The sequence below is a fragment of the Manacus candei genome, unplaced genomic scaffold (assembly GCF_025592945.1).
Source record: "Manacus candei isolate 608988 ecotype Guabito, Panama unplaced genomic scaffold, ASM2559294v1 h1tg000019l, whole genome shotgun sequence".
Classification (NCBI taxonomy): Eukaryota; Metazoa; Chordata; class Aves; order Passeriformes; family Pipridae; genus Manacus; species Manacus candei.
The window spans coordinates 614511-635207 of NW_026138067.1; the positions used below are offsets into that span (position 1 = coordinate 614511).

At 38.9% G+C, this 20697-nt stretch overlaps 1 protein-coding gene across 3 annotated transcripts; it reads right to left on the bottom strand.

The window, feature by feature from the left end:
* Positions 1-440: 440 nt before the first annotated feature.
* Positions 441-15140, bottom strand: CUNH8orf88 (chromosome unknown C8orf88 homolog). Of its 3 annotated transcripts, none has more exons than XM_051785392.1 (6): positions 15038-15116; positions 12849-12940; positions 11965-12041; positions 8436-8520; positions 4849-4955; positions 441-681 (listed from the first exon to the last, which is right to left on the bottom strand). In XM_051785392.1, exons 2-6 carry the CDS (start codon positions 12934-12936, stop codon positions 643-645), a joined length of 396 nt encoding a protein of 131 aa, XP_051641352.1. In that variant the 5' UTR covers positions 12937-12940; positions 15038-15116; the 3' UTR covers positions 441-642. The 3 variants fall into 3 exon arrangements, with proteins under 3 accessions (XP_051641352.1, XP_051641351.1, XP_051641350.1); XM_051785391.1 differs by lacking the exon at positions 15038-15116 and adding an exon at positions 14935-15028 and having other exon boundaries at positions 12849-12955; XM_051785390.1 differs by having other exon boundaries at positions 444-681; positions 12849-12955; positions 15038-15140.
* Positions 15141-20697: the final 5557 nt, after the last annotated feature.

The window sequence follows — 20697 nt, forward strand, 5'->3', positions numbered from 1 at the left end:
GACCATTATTTACAAAGAACTTTAAGGAATGCAGTGCACAGGCGTATCTCCTGTTCTGATCCATGATGAGAGAGGATTTCTCATTTTAGTGAAACAAGACTTCATACCTTGAAAGAAGGCATGTATATCCACAAAATATTAAGGAATATCCTGTGACAAAATTAAGATTTCAAATTAAGAAAGAAAACAAGTGAAGTTTTGTCAAAAAAACCCCCAACAAACTAGAGGAGTACATACCCTAAGACACCTGAGATATGACACAGCCAGTATTTGTTGTTCCATCATTATTTCTTAGGAAGGCAGTTGGGAGCAAGCAAAAAGTCTTGGTCAAGTATCAGTTTAGAGTTTATGGTCAGGCAAAATATATGGCTACATAACACAAACAATTCAAGGACAAAATTCTGCCACAGCAATATGCAAAATTATTTATTTTCACTGTAATCATATTACCATCTCAGGTATTACAAATTAAAGGTTTGTCTCTTAAAGCATTTGGGCAATGACAAGAAGAAACAGGCATTTTCTAAAATTTCACAGGGTCCTATTTCCATCTGCAGGCACCCAAATACCTTCAAAAATTTTGAAGACCTACATCATATGTAGCTCCTTCATTGATGGATTTCTGATCTTCCAAACAACATGTCACTTCTTGCATATGTCAATAAAAGGTTTGTTCTTTACCTGTAAGACAAACCGACTCTCAAATTACTTCAGTTATAACAGGTCATTTAAACAAAGTTTTCATTTGGATCCACTTATAACTCTTTCCTATTCCATGTACATTTAACAATTTGATTTTTTTTTTAATAGCAAACAGTTCTATTTTCACTAATCATAGAGACTTAATCTAAAATTTTCCTAGAAGACTTTGTCAATACAGTAAAATCTGTTCAAACACTGAGCTATGTATAGGTAACCCTGAGCCCCATATCACAAAAAAAGTCACTGTCCTTTGGGACAAACACAGTCCACAGTCCACTGACTGTAACAACAGCATTTCCCTTGTACAAGTCACTTTACCGATGTTTTCTTCATCTGAAAATACAACTTTCAGTCATAAATGGGCATATACTTCAGCAGCGACTGCAAAAATTCAGAATGAGGAAAGTCTTAAGAGAGGCATGAACTGCCTGAATACTTAATTCAGTGGCAAACTGTTGACAACCACCTGGTCCAAAATACAATGTCACTGACATATTGTAGGATTGCCTGTTTGTCATCAGAAATTTATCTGGAGGCCACCTTCTGCCACTTTTAGGCATCGCTCACTTAATTTACACATGCATCTCATCAATCCCTCTGCTTTGTAGAAAAATGGATGACATGGGATCAGTCAACACACTGGTATTTTCTCACACAGAATCTGCTGAATGAAGAAAACCAATGGCTGCAAAACACAAACAATTCAAGGACAAAATGCTGCCACAGCAATATGTAAAATTATTTATTTTCACTGTAATCATATTACCATCTCAGGCATTTCAAATTAAAGGTTTGTCTCTTAAAGCACTTGGGCAATGACAGGAAGAAACAGGCATTTTCTAAAATTTCACAGGGTCCTATTTCTGCTGCATGAAGAAAACCAAAGTGTAGAGGAAATAGGATGGATAATGGAACAAGTGAAGATCACCAACTGTTCAGAAAAGTAAATTTAATGGTTTTGCACACTCCATTGAAAACAAGACCTGAACAATTATATCATCAAGATACAAATGTTCTACTGCCATTTCTGGTACTGCTCTATTAAAGAGTACTGTCTTGCTAACAGGATGCCACAAGTAGAACTGCACAGAAATCCACTTACTGTAGAGATCTCAGAAAAGCAACATTCAATTAATTTCTCACTACCATGTAAGTCCTTCTACAGGATGTTAAAATTAATCTGTATCTAGAAACTACACCTTTCTAGAAACTACAGAGGCTATGAAGAAGATTTTTATCTAGTGTTTTCTTCTTAACTAGTGGAAACATCCAGTAAGATCTAATGAAAGAGACACATTTTTCACAGCCTCCCCAAAAGAATTCTTTTTTCACTGTGAGGGTAACCAAGCACTGCAACACGTTGTGCAATCTCTCCACAGAGTGATTGTGAAGTCTCTGCCTATGGATATATCCGAAATCTGATTGAACACAATCCTGGGCAGCCTGTTCTAGTTGACCCTACTTGAGCAGAGGGGTTGAATTAGCTGATCTTAAGAGGTCCTTTCCAAACCAAACAATTCCAGGAAAATTCATTAAAAGCTACCAAAAACATGCTTATGAAAGAAAAAACCAAGGCTGTAGATTATAATTCCATCTCATAACTAAACAGATGAGAAAGAAACAGCACCCAGAAAACACTTCACATCAAAACTAAAGCTGTTTGTACTTGTCCTATAGGCTCTCCACCATTAATCAATCTGTTCTCTACTTCCATGTGGAATGCTCCAACTCTGACATGTAGTCTTGATAAGCAAGGTGTCACACAAAGCAGGCAATTTAACATGCCATGCTGATGACCCTGTGCTGCACTAGGAGCCTGAAATCACTGTCATTTCTGGATAAATTAGTTCTGAACTTATCTTCATTTTTTTCTTTGGTTCCAGGTGCCTTCTCACGCTATTGCATTTTCCCTTCTTATTCTAACATCTGTTTTATCACTCCTCATTCTTGAAATTCAACACGTGTCTTTTCACACCAATATACAAGACCTGAAAGTAAGATCTATCAGTCATCAGGCCAAGTCAAGTTTAAGCTGTTCCAAGGTAAGATTCAGCTTTTACTCTAGTCACAGATTCTTGTATTTGGATTCCCATAGAGAAAAACTTAGTGTCTCCAACTGCTTCAATCTTAATAAAAAAGTGACTACTGGGTAGGGTTCATGTGTCCCACAAGCAAAATTTTTATTTCAGTACATTTCAGAAATTCTAACAAGGTTTGTATACTGTAACTGAGACTTTACCATGCTATTGGAAGCAATAGTAATTTTTTTGCCTTCCTTCCCAATGAGGAAATTGCTTAGTGAACACAGACATACAAAGTACATCTTAAGAAGGTCCACATTCACAGAGCTTAAGTGTTTCATTTGTGTTACTATACCTCCAAAAAAACTCCCAAATTCCTAAAAGTTCAATGTCTATACTAGCATTCAACACTAGAATACACCAGTGGATAGTTTTATCCTATATTAACAACAAAATATTTATTCTAGTCAATTCAGGAAAAAAAAAGAAAAACAGACTGTCACCAACCAAAATATGGAACTAACTTCTGAAGCATGACTGGTAACCTAATATCACCTTCATATACTGACGAGACCAGTATACTTGCAATATTCTTTTCAACACTCCTCAAGATCAACTGAAAGTTTTTGCTTTTGTTTAATGAGATTGTTTTCCTTCAGTTTCCTACACAACCACCCACACTTTGCGCTTAAGACACCAATAACAATAGCTAAGTGATACACTTGACCTTACTCTAACACAATATCCTGACTAACAAGGGTTTGTAGTCTGCCCATCTCCTTTTGAAGCTGAATAGAATCAAAAATCTCACTGCTTTTTGTATCTGTATGACAAACTAGCCTGTGCAGGTGGGGGCTTACAAACATACGACTAACATAAAGCAGAGGAAAGACTTTAACAGCAGGCCTCACAAACCATGAGATAGCCTTATTTCTAAAGACAAGACTATATATATAGAACTGGATACATTTATGTCATCATGCTACAGGTGAACATCCTCTAGCCTCCAAAACAGTCTCTCAAAACACATGCAATCCATCTTGGCTCCTACGAGTTTTTACTATCCTTCTTTCCCTCTACCCAATTATTTGCCATTTGGTCATGTCATGAGAAATTTTAGAGTTAATTCGATCACTGATTTAATTGCTGCTGGGGTCCTCCTTTCTCCTATGAATGTAACCATGTGAAAGTGTATAGATTATAGACATTTGCCCCCCTTAGAAACTCAGGTGACAGGGCAAGGGAAAGTAAGGAAATTCAAGAGCAGAAATTTCCCTATCTGAAGGCAGGTTTTCAAACAAATAAAGCTTTCATCCTGAGGACAAATAGAAAGACATAAAAAGTAAGATCAGTAAAAGCCAATTATAGTCATATATTAGTTTAACTTTGTTTTTTAAAAGGGTAGAAATTTTAAGAGTTTAAAAATACCCCTAAATGGGGCCAACACAGTAATCATCTGGACATATTTCTCCATAATAGGAACCTATTTCTAGCAGAACTACATCCCAATAGCCTCAAAAGCAGCCTAGTATGTAGCCTATTTTGACACAATAATATTTACCCTGAAGATTTTCCCAAACTTAAGTTGTGGAATGCAAACCAGTAGATTTTTTTCTCCTAGGATACGAAATATTTGAGGATTATTTCATCACAGAGGTTAAGGTAGCACACCTGGATATCCTTCACATTCATCATTCATTTCTATTGATTTCTCCCCAAAACCATAGACCAGATATATTGATAATGCAAAATGCATTAAGCTCATTAATAGTTTTGTAGTGTACATTGATGCATGGACAACTTAAACACTGGATTCAGACTTTCACCAAGCTGGAAATTTATCAAGATTGTTCTCTTTTATTTTGAACATATGGAAACATACCTGATCTTTTTCCTGAAAACAAAAAACCCTTTCTCTTTATATGGTACTTACCCCAGTAAGATGTCAAATACCAACTGGGGGAGTTACATACAAAAGTAACAGAGCTGAACTGCACAATCTGTCTTTTGAAGGTTTTACCAACTTGGCAGGCTAGTCTGAAGGAAAATGTTTCCTGTCAAATGGGTTGTCAAAACCTCCATGAATGATTTTATAACTTCACTTAATGCAAAAAAATGCACTTACTGGTTTCTCAAGTACAACTGGATGATCAGGAAGAAACTCTGGCTTCTTCTGAGAGAGAGAAACACTTGAAAGCTTCAGAAGGAAATCTCTGCTGTATTGGATCCTTTCTGTGAATATACAAAGGCACTAAATTCAACATTGTTGTTTAAGGCATTAACATGGGAAATTCAGAAAAATTATTTGGTTACTTCTAGAAGGGTAGAAATGTTGCATGTGAAATATAAAAATCAGTATTAAAATCAGGAGTCATTTCAATCTTATCTTGCATCAGGACAATTTGTAGTAAACTACAGAGCATTTCACCAGTAAATTAACACAAAAGAAGAAAAAAAAGGTGAATCTAACCTTACACTAGAGACAGACTCCCTGTATCTTGTTCTAGTTAACAGAAACACCACAAACTGGTCTTGAAATCCTAGAAGAATCTGTTAATAACTCACACCAAAGTGGTACATATTTCTAAGGGAGACAGAAATAAAGTGTCTCTTTTCTTGGAGCTATTAAGTTGGATCTCTTTTAACAGCAAAAAGTAATAGTGAGATGTGCTGCATGTAAACTGGCAAACAGTTTAAAACCAGTGAAATAGCTTTAAGGGTATTACAGCAAATCAACAAGAGTCGGGGCTTTGCTTAGAGCATGCAGGTTATTGTTCGAGTTCACAGCAGTGTCTCCACTCCAGCACAGTGTCGGATACAACATGTCTAGCTGTGTCCAGATTTTAAGCTGATATTCTCAAGCAAGACTAGAAACAAGAGGAAAGGAATTAGGAAAAGAAGGGACAAGTTTTATCTCTGGTCCTTAGTGACAAAGAAGTTTATTCCTTTAGGAATCATGGGCTGCCTGCAAGACTGTTACACAGTCACCTGATGGACTACAGTTTTGTTTCTCAGACTGTAGGATGCTGACAAAAGATAAGGTGACAAAGTCAACTATGACTGGGATTTTTTTCTGCCTTTGACCACAGGTGATTGCAATAACTGCTGAACCTATGGGAGAGCATGTGGGTAACTTTAAAAAGAACAGTTTAAAGAATACAAGAATACTTGAAAACTTATAGCTTGTTTTTTTCCCTCCCTTGATTAAAAACCTAGGACTTCTATAAGGCCTTTGAGACAGTCCCCCACAACATCCTTCTCTCTAAATCAGAAGGAATAGATTAGATGGGTGGACTGTTTGCTGGATGAGGAATTGGTTTGACAGTTGCATCCAATCACATGTTGGAGTGAGTCCAAAGGAGAGCCATTAAGTTGACCACAGGGCTGGAACACCTCTCCTGTGAAGACAGACTGAGAGAGTTGGGGTTGTTCAGCCTGGAGAAGAGAAGGCTCTGAGGAGACCTTACAGCAGTCTTCCAGTACCCAAAGGGGGCTTACAAAAAGGCTGGAGAGGGACTTTTCACAGGCATGTAGTGATAGAACAATTGGGAATAGCCTTAAGATGAAGGACAGTAGGTTTAGATTAGATATGAGGAAGAAATTCTTCCTTGTGAGGCACTGGAAAAGGTTACCCAGGGAAGACGTGGATGCCCCACACCTGGGAGTGTTCAAGGCCAGGCTGGATGGGGCTTTAAGTAACCTGGTCTAGTAGAAGGTGGCCCCCCACCCATGGAAAGGGGGTAGAAACTAGATGACTTTTAACGTCCCTTACAATCTAAACCATTCTATGATCCAAAGAGTATCTAATTAAATGTCCAGATGGAGATCAGTGAGCGATGAGTGGTGTACCTCAGGGTTCCATATTTGGACCAATACTGTTTAATATCTTTATCAATCACAACCAGTGGGGTCACGTGCACCCTCAGCAAATTCGCAGATAACACCAAGCTGAGTGGTGCATTTGACACACTTGAAGGAGAGGATGCCATCCAGAAGGACGTGGAAAAACTCAAGAAGTGGGCCCATGGGAACCTTATGCTGCATTTAACAACTGCAGAGACAGATAACTGGAAGCAGAGTACCACTGAACAGATATCAAATGGAAATTATTATCTAGAACTTAAAGTACAGCTGAAGATAAAAGGAGTTCCAGAAGAAATTTTACAGTGAGGGGAAAAAAAGAAGAAAACAAAAGACTTATTTGTAGGCAGCAGCTGAACAGCAGAACCTCTAAAGTTGTGTTACTCTGAAGGAAAGGATTACAACAATCAGCAAACAAAAGCCCTTTGAAAATAAGTGTGAGAAAACACTTGTGGAAAATTGTGTAGTAGACTCAAGGGAGGCATCTAAGAGCAATTAACCACAGAACAACATCCAAAATGATGACTTTAATACAAGAGACCAGGATCTGATGAGAAGCTGTTTAAGATCTTGTAGAGCACAATAGTCTCTACAACCACAAGCAGAATTGATGAGAAAGGGATCAGAACACCACCACCAAAAAGACAGAACTTGACATCCAACTGACATCCAACTAGATCCAAAGAATAGAAATCTATTAGATTTCTATAACAGATCTACAAGATTAAGAATAGAAGAAATGAACCTGAGCTTGAAAGGACTTACCTGAGCTTGAATGGACTTCCTTTCAAGTCAGTAACACACAACAGAGTAGAATTACTGCTCAAGAACCTGAGAGATGGCAACCTCTCTCAGACTGAGAAAAATAGGAAAGGCTCAATAAAATGTAATAGAATTCTTTCAGTTCTTGAGTTCTAAGAGTAACAGAACAACCCAAGTCTTCAGAGATTACTTAAGGACTGGAGATTACAGATGGAGATCTAGGATGATTAAATACAGGAAGATACAGACAAAAGAAGTTGTCTCAATGAACCAATGACCTGAGCTGGATCACTCATGCAGTTCCTGTGACATGTTTAACAATGAAGGATTAGGTAGGAAGTAGGGCAGAGAAGTATTGTGAGAATTCATCTGAAATCTGAGATTATTGCTTAATGAAAAAAAAAGAGTAAAATTTTGGCTACTACCAATGCTCCACCTGTACTGACAGGCAGTACAAAGAGAAAAGCATAAGGAGCAAACCTTAAGGACAGTACTGACACAAGAATCACCTGCCCAGGACTCATCATTAGAGAAATTAATTCATTTTTTATGATATAAATATTAGTCTTTCAGAACCACTGTAGTAAGAGTAGGACAAGTAAGCCAAAAAACTGAGTTTTTTAATTGATTACATGCAATAGTCTGTATGCCATGACTGACCCCTGTAACAGGCTAAAGGATGCAACTCAAATCTGTACTTCTACACACACAAGCAATTTACACAAAACTAGGATTTTGTGTAAAGTATTTTTTTATGGCTGAGGTCTGTTTTCTCTTGCATTTGTTTTTTGTTTGCTTTCTTGGGTTTGTTTGGGTTTTTTTAAAGACAGTTACACTCTTACATGCAAGCAAGTCTACCAGTGGAAGTTTCCCACCTCAGTTATGATCAAATTTTACACCTTCTTTAGAGTGTTATGTTAAAACCAGAAAGGTTTCATATTACTCTCCAACTGTGGTACAGAAGAGAGCCAAACTACCAATGCACTGGCTAATTAGAAAAAATAAAATGCAACCCACATCACTTCATATTTCAGGTGTCTCTCATCCAGAAAATGCAATCCTGGCACAGCTCTCCATACAGTATTTTACCTTTTTTTGCTCCTGATTCATGTTGTTTTGGTTGACAGAGCATCACAGTTTGAGTTAAGATCTTCACTTCAGTCATTTCAGATGACTAAAATAGGAAGGAAAGTTATGAAGCTTATCTCCTTTAGGTACATTAAAACAGGGATGTATGTTTCTTAGTTTCTTAGTTAAAAATAACAGTTGTAGCACAGTTTAATTTGAACCTGTAGAATGTTTGTTACTCTTTATTACATACAATAAAGGAACAGTTCAACAAAGCAATACAGGTAAACACAGTTGAGAGCCATTTTTACACAGAATTTTACAGTGGTATTGCTAGTTTTTAAAAAGAACATAATTATCTCCTCCTTTTCTGTTATCTCACCCAGAATGCAGCCAGAAGCTGCTACACTAGGGAATAAGAAAAGCAGGAAGGACTTTCCTTAAGACCAAAGGATGGACTTGGATTCTCTCACTTGGCAAAAAAGGTTTCATAAGCATCAAGAAACAGCATCTACAGCATAATGTTGAGTTCCCTCAGCTCCCAAAACCCTGAAGGGAGTGTTCTGGAAAGTAGGAAAGCAGTTCATCAACAGTTTGTCTTAGCTCTGAAGAGGCTCCACAAGTTTGGCTGAGGAATTTTAACAACATTCTGAGACAGATGGGAAGGAGACAAGAACTGAAAATTTTGGGAAGCATTTGTCGAAAATAGGAGAGATCCTATTTTCTCCACAGAGACAGCAGTTAACACTTGGTATTGTAAGTTCACCAGCTTTCATGGTGTGTTAAAACTACAAATTGTGAAATGGCAAAATATTTATGTTTTATTCACCTTGCTCACATTTCTATTTCCTCTGGTTGAAATTTATTTGTCTTCTCCTGATTTGTCTAAACTAAAATAAATTTCTAAACTAAAACTTCTGGTAAAAACTCTGAAAAATCTAGGTATTTCAGAGAATGAAGTTAACAGAGAGCCCATACTGCTAATTCTAACTGCTTTGTGATGTTCAGCTAGTCTTCATAAGCCTTAGCTATTCAAAGGCTCTTTCCAAGAAAGAAATCCAAAGATTTTACATAGAATCACAGAATCATAGAATCAGCCAGGTTGGAAGGGACCTTCAAGATCATCAAGTCCAACCCTTGATCCACTACCACCATGGTTACTAGACCATAACACTAAGTGCCACATCCATCATCTTAAAAACCTCCAGGGATGGAGAATCCACCACCCCCCTGGGCAGCCCATTCCAGTGCCTGATTACCCTCTCTGGAAAGAATTTCTTCCTGATATCTAACCTAAACCTTCCCTGGCACAGCTTAAGACCACACCCTCTGGTCTTACTGATAGCTGCCTGGGAGAAGAGACCAAGCCCACCTGGCTAAAACCTCCTTTCATGTAGTTGTAGAGACTGATGAGGTCTCCCCTGAGCCTCCTCTTCTCCAGGCTGAACAACCCCAGCTCCCTCAGCCTCTCCTCATAGGACTTGTGTTCAAGTCCCTTCACCACCCTCATTGCTCTTCTCTGGACCTGCTCCAGCACCTCAATATCCTTCCTGAACTGAGGGGCCCAGAACTGGACACAGTACTCAAGGTGTGGCCTCACCAGCACTGAGTACAGGGGAAGAATCACTGCCCTGGACCTGTTGTCCTTCCCTGGACACTGCTCCTGATCCAGGCCAGGATGCCATTGGCCTTCTTGACCACCTGGGCACACTGCTGGCTCATGTTCAGCTTCCTGTCAATCCAAACTCCCAGGTCCCTTTCTGCCTGGCTGCTCTCCAGCCACTCTGTCCCCAGCCTGTAGCGCTGCAAGGGGTTGTTGTGGCCAAAGTGCAGGACCCGGCACTTGGCCTTGTTGAACCTCATCCCGTTGGAATCAGCCCAACTCTCCAGTCTGTCCAGGTTCCTCTGCAGAGCCCTCCTGACTTCCAGCTAATCAACTTGGTGTCATCTGCAAATTTACTGATGGTGGACTCAATCCCCTCATCTAAATCATCAATAAAGATATTAAACAGAACTGGGCCCAACATTGATCCCTGGGGGACACCACCAGTGACCGGCCGCCAACTGGATGCAGCCCCGTTCACCACCACTCTCTGGGCCCGGCCCTCCAGCCAGTTCCTAACCCAGCACAGGGTGCCCCTCTCAATATGTTCTCAAATCCATAAGAAAAAGACAACCATGACAAAGCACAATTTACAGTAATGCACCAATGTCACCACAGTATTTTTGCATTTCTTCCTGCACCACGTCCCATCACATCATCCTACCAACTGCTCTACAATATCGAGTCTGATTAAATAGTGATAATAGGCAACTCTTTATCATGAGATCGAGGTCCTAGTATCTTCAGAACTAAATACAGAATGTTTCTGTTTAGAAAAATATTCTATGAAGCTACTCTGCCAGCCTTCAGGCCCATGTTGCCCATCAAGAAGGGCACTCACTGTTCAGATGGTATTTGGAGTACCCATTGAAACAGTTTACAGCCAAACGTATTATTAATGAGTTTTTCCCATATCCTATGCCAAAGAAAAAGTTTAAAAAATATAAAAAATACAGCTATACTGACATGAGGACTACAACACTGCTGACCACAGGCTTATTTAAAAGGGAATAGTTTGGGTTTTGTTCTTCTCAATAACTACTGCTCAACAGACAAGTATAACTGTTAATTTCCCTATATGTTATCAAGGACAGGCTCTTAACACCTTGATTTTATTTTAATTTTTTTTTAAAAGTCAAAGGCAGCTTCCAGAAGCTTTATAAGGATTATTAAAAGTCTTCTGAAATAAAAAGAAAAAGAGAAGGAATAGGCATTTGTTCTAACAAAAAAACCCCACACAAACTATCAATAAACTCTGAAGAACATTGAAATCAGAAGCAACAGAAAATCAAATTCAGACTATGAAACATTAAGCATTCCAGTTGGAAGACTTCAAACTTCATTTTGCAGCAAACAGCTACAACCAATTTAAAGTTTGAAGGACGCACTGTGCCATGCCCCAAACCAAGTATTTCTGGCAATAAAGCACTACAGTGCTTCTGTTTTTCTGAATGCTAGAGCTCGCTTATTGCCCAGTCCAGCACAGTGAATGAAACATAATTACAGAATGCACTGGAACTGTTAAATTTCCTACTTTTATGAAGTCTCAAATGAATTTGTGCATGTGCTAACAACAAAAAGAATTCTAACGTTATTATTTACACATAATAAGCAAAGACTAGATATGTGTACTTCAAAAGAGCTGTCTTAAATTCACAATGAAGACTAAAGTAATGCCACACAGACTTGCATAAGAATCTTAAATTCCTAAGCTGCATTTTTCAGCTCCTAGTGCATGCAAATACCAAGGAAAGGCATTCCTGAAACTCATAATTCTTTTTAACAGTTCTGACACTCCTGGTTTAAAACCTTCTGATTCAAGGACACTCCTAGCAGGAAATAGTTTGCTTTTCATTTGGTAGCATAATGGATCAAGTGATCTCCAACTTATAAAATGCTAGAACTCACGCCATCAACTTTATCATCTACTATTTACTCAGTACTCACCCAGTTAACCTTACTCTGCAAACATACTTCAGTGCTGCCAGGTAACTCAGTCTGAACGTTTAATGCAATGGCTGATGCTGGTGAAGATAAAACATTAAGGAAAAATAATTTCAACAGACTCCACATAACTTACCACAAGAACATTCCTGACTGCAAAGAGATTACGTGGGCATTTATTCACAACCTAAAAGGTCTAGCTCATCACAAGACCCCCTTTCCACTTCTTGCAAAAATTTTATAGAAAGTCAAAATTTATCACATCACTTGGATTCAGTCCACATCAGTCAGAAAATTTCTAACTTAACAATAACAACAGCTGTAATACTGCAATATCTAGAAGGCACATAGAAATTTAAAAAAAAAATAAATAAAATGAAAATATTCTCACTTGACATAACTATTGCATGATTTTATTTTTCTTAACCTTTTTTGGAATTTTTTGTTTTAAACTTGTATGAAGGCTAGATAAGAACAGAGAAGTGCAGCGCATTGGGCTCGCAATAAAACCTAAAAAATCTATTTGTTAAATTATGTGTACTTTATGTTTTCAATAGCAGGTGTCAACAAACCCAAGAAATACAAATTTAACAGAGAAGCCTGATCCAGCTTTCTGAAGCCAGATTTCAGATGCCAAGCTAGAAGAACAGCACCAAAGAGTTCTGCATAACCCTGAAGTTTAAATTCTGATTTTATCACAGAGATAATGTGATAAGATCAATACATGGCAAGATATTTATTCACCACTATAGTTTGAACAAAGTCCTCAAAAAAAACAAACCCAAACCAAACCAAAACAAACCAAGTCACCTTACAAGTCCTTGTTATTTCATTAAACATAACCAAAACTTTGGCAAACTGAACTGTACCTTAGCCATGCTACTCACCTTGTTTAGAAGACAGGTGATGCACAGGTCGTGCTGGCTGAAGGGATTTGCCAATAAACTTTTTTGCTTCTGCAACATTTTGAAACATTGCACTTCAAAAAAAGCAGCTGAAATTATTAGAGACTGTTCAGTTTAAGAAAAGGATGTTAAGGAAGAAGAGCAGTCTACCTACCACTTGTTAGCTGCATTGGACAAGGCAATACACTACTGCATCGGGGCAGGAAAAAGCAGAAAAGGTCTGATGCAGAAATTTTGTGATATGATTGAATATGCTGGATAAAATTTGCATGAAGACAGAATCAGACACCTCTCTCATTTTTCCTTCCAACTGAGCTACCCTATACCTTCCTCTCCAAAAAAATTTTTTCCCTGAATATCTGTGTGTACATTTGGAGAAAGGAGATGGGGACATGTGATGGAAATGAAGGTGTTTTCTAACAATTTAATTCAATGGATTTTTAATTAATTAACATCAGCGTACCTCTTACACTCTGCTGTCTGGATAGGAGCTCTCTTACATACATATATAAACCTACAGAATTGTTTTTTAATATCTACTTTACTTACATTAATTCAGTTTTGTACCTTCCCACTCAGTTTAGCTACTACAGAAGCACCAAAAACTGCAAAGGTGATGGTGGGCAGACAAATCTCCCTCTTTAAGTAAATAATCAGTTGTAAAATGTAACATCTATATTTGTATATTTGTAACATCTATATCTTAATATATCACCTTCCCACTTCCATCTCCTTTGTCATCTGGGAGATTTTATGATTTGAAGGAACTTCAGCTTCTTTTAGAGAAAAAGAATAATAGAAACAACTATGAACACAATAAAAATGATATTGAAATTCTATTTTCTCTAGGAAACTTTACGAGACAAGGGAATAATTGTTATAATGGAAAAAAAAAAATCAAAAGAAACGATCATGACTGCAAGAGTTACAACTACATTATCCATTTTCAGCAGGGAACAGGAAAAGACAAGTTAGGCTTTTTGAAATATGCCCAGTATCACACCCCACTTTAACTTGAACCCCACATTATAGAAAGAAAACCAAAAATCACCTGCAAATTTACTATACTATAATTTTTTGGACACTAAACTTCTAATATAGTCAAGTAACAATTTTCCAACACATGAAGTTTGAATCCACTCAGGCCTAGAAACTAACTGTTAAATGGCTACTGTCTGAATTAAAACAACTTAACTAAAGCTAGAAAAAAATTCTGGTTTGATTCCTTGGTTTTTCTACCTGCTCATCTTAAGAAAGGAAGATTTGAAAGCTGTAGTCAAAAGCAGCAATGAAAATTCCTGCAGCTCAGTTAACCAAGACTACTGACACGGATGCCATATTTCATTTTACCCAGATTAGGAATGCTTCTTTAAACCATATTTATAATAAATTTCCGCACAGAGCGAGGTAGTAATAATACAGATTTGCACTGGAAGAGTAAAAAAAAAAAAAGGGGTGGGCAATTTTCCGCTATACCCTGATTGCAAATGATATGCATGCTTTTTAAAAACGGGAAAAACTGTTTAAGAGGCTAGCTAGCTTCTAGAATGCAGCATCTGTATTTTTATAGCATTCTGACAATAAAAAAAGCTGTGTGGTGACAGCAAAACAACACATTTTGCCCCTCTTGCCCCACCCCGCTGGGAAAAGGCTAGAAAAGGTCGCAACAAGTTATCTAGCCCAATCTCCTTGTTCATGGAGTGTTCTGACTAGTATCAAGAAAAGTAGAGAAAGAATAGTTTAAATAGCGGGGAAATAAACTGCCTCCATGAGACACTAGTGCAGCAGGGGAAGCATCCCAAGACTTCCCCCTTATAAAGACCACATTGCTTCTCAGGAGTTATTACCATGGGAGACTTGCCCAGAGGAGGGAATCCCTCTGGCACCAGCAAACAGGCCCAGCAGCAGTTCTGTGGGACCCAGGTTTTTTTAGTATCTCAACAAGTTGGACATTGACAGCAGCCCGCATCTTACGAGGGCCCACCTCAAGTGTTCTTTGGAAGACTCTCTCCTGAATGCGTGGAAAGAGAACTGACGCAATATTGGTGAAATATCCCCCGAAACTGACCGTGTCCCCCTCGCCCAAACTGGCACCGCACCCGGAGCCCCACAGCCCCCGAGAAACAAAACCTCCTCGCCCCCTCCTTTGGGCCGGGGGGTCCCCAGCCCACCTCGACCGTCGGCAGCGCCCCTGCCCCACGACCCGGTGGGCTCCGCGCCGCTGGCGGCCGGTGGCGCTGTGGCGGTGCCTCCCTCACGCCGGGCGGGGCGGGGCGGCCCTCGCGCGGGGCTCGGCCGCGGGCGCGTGCGGGGCGGCGCCGTTGAACGTCGCCCTGAGGGAGGCGCTGAGGGGCCGGGGGAGCCTCGGCCCGAGGAGCGGGGAGAGCCAGAGGGGTGCGGCGGCCCGGCTCCCCCGGGGTCGGGTCTGAGAGGGGCTGGAAATGAGTGAACGTGGTGTCCTCCGCTGGCCCGCAAAGTGAGTCAGAAGACAGGAGAAAATAAGCGACTTTTGAACACAACTGTGGACCTCCACAGCTAACCTCGTCCAGAAAGAAAAGGGAAATCCACAGGCCTTGGAAAGCTGTCACTGAGTCAGAAAACTGCCCTCGCCAACCTACCCCATGGCACCGACCAGTGACATGGGCAGGAGGGACCAGAGAACGGCCTCTGAGCAGCAGAGGGGATGGCATCCTGCGTGCTTTGGAAATTCAAGTGTATTTTATCTCACAATATGTAATCAACAAAGAGTATGGCGTAATAAACACTTGAAGAAAAGCACCAAGATCAGTGTTTACAAAGCCATAGTGTTGTCTACTCTCTTATATGGTTCCGAATCATGGGTCATCTACCGCCACCACCTGCGTCTCCTAGAACGCTTCCATCAATGCTGCCTCCGTTCAATCCTAAACATCCACTGGTCAGATTATGTGACCAATACATCTGTTCTTGAACAAGCAGCTGTCACAAGTATTGAGGCCATGTTGCTGAGAACACAGCTGCGCTGGGCAGGACACATCTCCAGGATGAAGGACCACCGCCTCCCTAAGATCCTGCTTTATGGTGAACTTGACACCGGCTGCCGCATGAGAGGATCCCCGAAGAAAAGATACAAGGACTCCCTGAAACAACATCTCAGCCTTGGCCATATTGATCACCATAACTGGTCTACTCTGGCCTCAAATCGGGAGGTCTGGAGACACACCATCTATAACGTTCCTGTCTCCTTTGAGAACACACGCAGGATCACTCTCGAGGAAAAAAGGCAACGCAGAAAGAACCGTGTATTGCAGAATATACCATCTAAGGAGTCTTTCTGCTGTACCTTTTGCAATCAGACATGTCTGTCTCGTATTGGCCTCATAAGCCACCAGCGTGCCTGTAGCAAATGTGGATAGAGCCTTCCCAAATCTTCGTTCGCAAAGTCTAGCCATGATGATGATGATGATGATGTAATCAACAATTAACAATGGAAACACCGTGCTGACTCCCAAAGGAGCAGACTACAATTTCCTGGTGTTAGTTTGCTAGATTCAGTAGTCGTCTTACTTAAGTACACAACGTTAATTAAAGTCCTTAACTTTTTTGTTAATTTTTTTAATACGTATTTAATATCACCTGCTAGGGAGTCCGGAGGTACTGTACAGAACAGGTAGGTAACATCAAGCACATAACTATATAAATAGCAAGTACTTAATTATTAATATTCAACATTAAGATGTACAGTCCTGGCTAGTTTATAAAGACTGTTTTATTTCATCAGGCATATTGGTTCTTTGCTGCAGTCTCTGAATTTTATTAACTTAGGTACGCAGAGTTGAAACTGTCCTTGAAATAGCAGCTATTATATACAGATGTCATGCTCCTATAGTCGTCTCTCCTAACATCATCTTCCAGTTGGTTTCCTCAACTGTTCACGCATGGTGTGCTATCACATTCTTTTTGCAGACACTGATGTAGCACATCTGCATGCTCACTGACCCACTTGCTGCCATTTAAGGTCCTCTTTAAAGTAATTTCTCCCAAGTGAGTTAGTTTATACTCAGACATATCCTGTTTCTTCTAAACCAGCATCTATTCTCACAAGATTGTCATGTAAAACAGTTACTCCCCTATTCATGTTTTAGCTAAATCAGAACTGATTATCAATTATTAATATGTAAGTGCACATAAATATTAATGTTGGCTGCTACTCCAGAACTGTTACTGATGGGAAAGTCAATGGGGCAACTAAGATAAAGGTATGTTTTTTCATGGGACTGTTGTGCTTTTTCAAAGAAGCATGTCAGGTACTGCAAACCAGATTTACACCAGATCAACACAAGCCTTCTTGACTTACTGAAATGGTATCACAGAGACGTAGAATTACATATCCTTCCAGTATTTTTACAGATTTAAATATGCTAAGGATGAACTAAACAGTAAAAATCCTCACTTGTGTTTTTCATAGGGGCTGTAAACTGGGCTGCTGCTTTTAATCTGTAAGGAAAAGAGAAGGGACAGGAGCAGAAATAGGGCAAGAGGAAAAAAATGGTGTGTGCCAGTTACTTTGAAAGCTTGTTGCTCCTAGGCCTGCTGGGAAGATGGGAATATTAGGGCAAGTAATGGCTGGTTTTTGAGGCACTGACTGTCCCAGCAGGAATAGTTATCACCTCACACGCTGCCGCCCATGAGTTGGCAATACCAGCAGCAGCAGTGAGGCTTTCCAGCCTCTGGCAGAGGAAGACGGAGTGCTGGACTGCAGCCACTTCACAGATCCCAGCAACCTGCTGTCTTCAGCAACTTTGCCTGTGCCTAGAGAGAATTGTGCTTCTGATTGTGGGAAATGAAAACATAAAGTGGAAAAAACTTTAGCTTTTATCAATTGTCTCCCAGTTTGCTTGGTGCTGGTAATTACACTACTGAAAATTTCTACTTCATTTGGTATTGTCTATGTTCTTACATTACATGATGATAATCTAGTGCTCTCTCAAATACTTGATATATATATAGTAATAATTTTGAAGGGCCAATGACAAGTCTAGCCGAGAGATTTACTGTATTTAGCGAAATATAAATATTAAAGGTTTAATAGATGTGTGAACAAAATCCATATATACATAGAAAAAACTCACCCCCAAACCAAATGTCTTTTTCTATTTGATGAAATAATCGGAGATTATTTCTTTTTAATATTCTGATTGTGCTTCTAAAGGCCATAGATTGCAAAAAGCCACAGAGTTACACTCCCTGTAGTAGATTTGGTTCAGGAAAGCAGAAAACATTTATGAAAGACGATATCAATATTGCATGTGTAAAAAATGACCAATTGCACATCTAAATGAGCGTGTAATTGTAATTGCACATGATTTTAGTTTTGTAGTGGATGGCACTTAACAGCAAAGTAATGGGTTTGAGCTGAAATGAAAGGACTCTTGGGTCAGCCTGAGGGCAGACTTGTAGTGGCAAGATTAAAAAGCCATTTTCTCTATAATTTGTTATTCAGTTGTGCAGCCAAATGTAATCAGCCTATTTGCATATGTAATTGTGATTTATTTACGAGCACTTTTTTGGGAAACTTTTTTTTTTCCTAAAGCCACTTTTAAAGTAATTCATCACAAAGCAAAACCAAACATTATTTCCAATGTTATATGCTTTATTAAGTCAATCAACAGGACACTGAGAGACAAGAATGTACTTGTAAATCTACATATGTGCACCCAGAATATTATAGTTGTACTTTTGTGAAGTGGCTGCTTTCAGCTAAACTAGTGACTTGTCCTGGGGAGGCAGCCCAGGGAAAGAATGGAAAAGTTTTTTATACCCTGATTGTTCCTAAAGTTGATCTGTTTAATATATTAATATTCTTCTTTCAATAGACTTGAGAATTCAGAATATTAATCATGGGTTTTAATCTTGTTCTTTTTGACTACAGAAACTGTTGAATTAAAAATGGGAAGTTAGTACTGTATTTGGTGCTTACCACATGTAACTAAATAGAGGCTCAAATGTTTATGATCAGCATATAATACTACATACATTCATATATCAAATATATTTTCTTCACATACAAAAATGCTTTCAAGTCTATCAACTGTCATGCTTCTCCTGAATTAGGATTTTGTATTTTCCTTTAAAATTAATTTTCTGGGATCATTAATTGTAACAGACTCTCAACATTTTCCTTTAATTTCTGAGTTTTTTGAATGTGGAGAAAATCTTAACAACATGGATCTAAGGCACCATACAAGTATCAAAAAAATCCCTAAATGACAGATAAAATTAATGTTATAAATAAATATATAAAAGACCTACGAAAACTAAACATTCATTATTTTGGGGGAGGTTCATCTCTCATTATGGAGGGGTGGCAATACTGAATTGCAGAGGTTAATTATTGCACCTGAACTGAACAGTGCATTCAGGATGCACTGAATATTCTTAATAACTGCAGACACTGAACATCAGCATTTCAACTGACCCTATTTTATAGGCTTTGAAACACCAAACACCAGCTGCACATCCTGCTTCTTGAAAGAGATCCCAGAAGCCACTGGCAGGAAGATTAAAAGGCAGGAAGGCCTATGAAACCTGTAGGCTCTGCCATGTCACAGGGTAGCAGCTCAGGCACTGCTCCCTTCTCAGTGTTGCCCCTTTTTTGATGCACAAAACTGTACCTCTGTTGAAGGAACTGCCATGTGGAGGGCATGGCTCAGATGCAGAGCTTTAGTTTGTTATATTGCATTGGATAGTGGAAGAAGATGCCATGGGACAGTGGATCCCTAGAGAAGGAAAACTGTAAGACTGCAGCTAACAGCTTGATGAACTCAGTATATGAAGCAGGGTATCAGAAAGTATCAAAGTACCTGCTGTTTGCTTATTTTTGTTATTAACAAAAGGCATAAGAGATTAACAAAGGCATAAGAGAAAGAAGTTAAGATTTGTGGTCTTGCACAGAATCAATCAATAGAAGTTCATCCACATCTATCATTATCCAGAACAAAGTTTCATAATCTATATGCACATGCACATAGTAACAGACAAATTAGACAAACAAAACAAAACACTAAACCCCCTCCACACATATAGTTCTCTTGTGTGTTTTTAGATATGTACAGGGAAAGAGACTCATGCATTTAATAATTAATAATAATCCTAGAAGAGTTCAATTTGCTTTGGGAGACTAAAATTCGTGGCTTAATACACTTAGTGAAAGTTTTGCACTTCTTTTCTGGGTTTGGGCCAGAATTTCACCTGTTATTTGTATAGATTCCTTTACTCTGAATTCTTATATCTGATATAGCTATCATAGCTGAATTACAAGTCCTAAAAGTCTTTATATATGCTGGAGTTAGTCTCTGAATCTGAAAAGAAACTTCAAGAGAAATCAGCTCCTGCTCCAATGGAATGAGGAATTCTGCTTTCCAGTATTTCAGTCATGGGAATTGGTTTTAGTTCTTAGGCTGATTGAGATTGTTGTCATAACTTTAATACCACGAATATATATAGGGTCTTATGACTAAGACATTACTACCTTTAGATTTAGACTAAATCAGCATGATTCAGCAAATGGCACCAAAACTGTACTGGTAAATAAAGACAGAGTAAAATGCGAATAAATAAGTCAGGACCAAGAGCATAAAAGTTAAAAATAAAGGCCAAAGCTTGGAATGTGACATAAGGAAACACCTTGTGCAAAACAGTAGCGATTATAAAAATTACACACATTAAAACTATGCATTCATGCTTCTCTGGATTGAGATAATTGTTTATGTCACAGCTGTGGAGAAAAATTGTTATCAAAGTTGTTGACAATTGTTGACAATTTTAGTTTATATGCCTAATAGGAAATATG

Excerpts from the sequence above, each read along its gene's own strand:
- CUNH8orf88 (XM_051785392.1), bottom strand. The coding sequence starts at position 12,936 with ATGTTTCAAAATGTTGCAGAAGCAAAAAAGTTTATTGGCAAATCCCTT. Across the intron at positions 8,521-11,964 it reads TGCAGAGTAAGGTTAACTGG|TCATCTGAAATGACTGAAGT; the intron begins GTGAGTACTGAG and ends TTCCTATTTTAG. Across the intron at positions 682-4,848 it reads CAGTTGTACTTGAGAAACCA|GTAAAGAACAAACCTTTTAT; the intron begins GTAAGTGCATTT and ends TTTGTCTTACAG.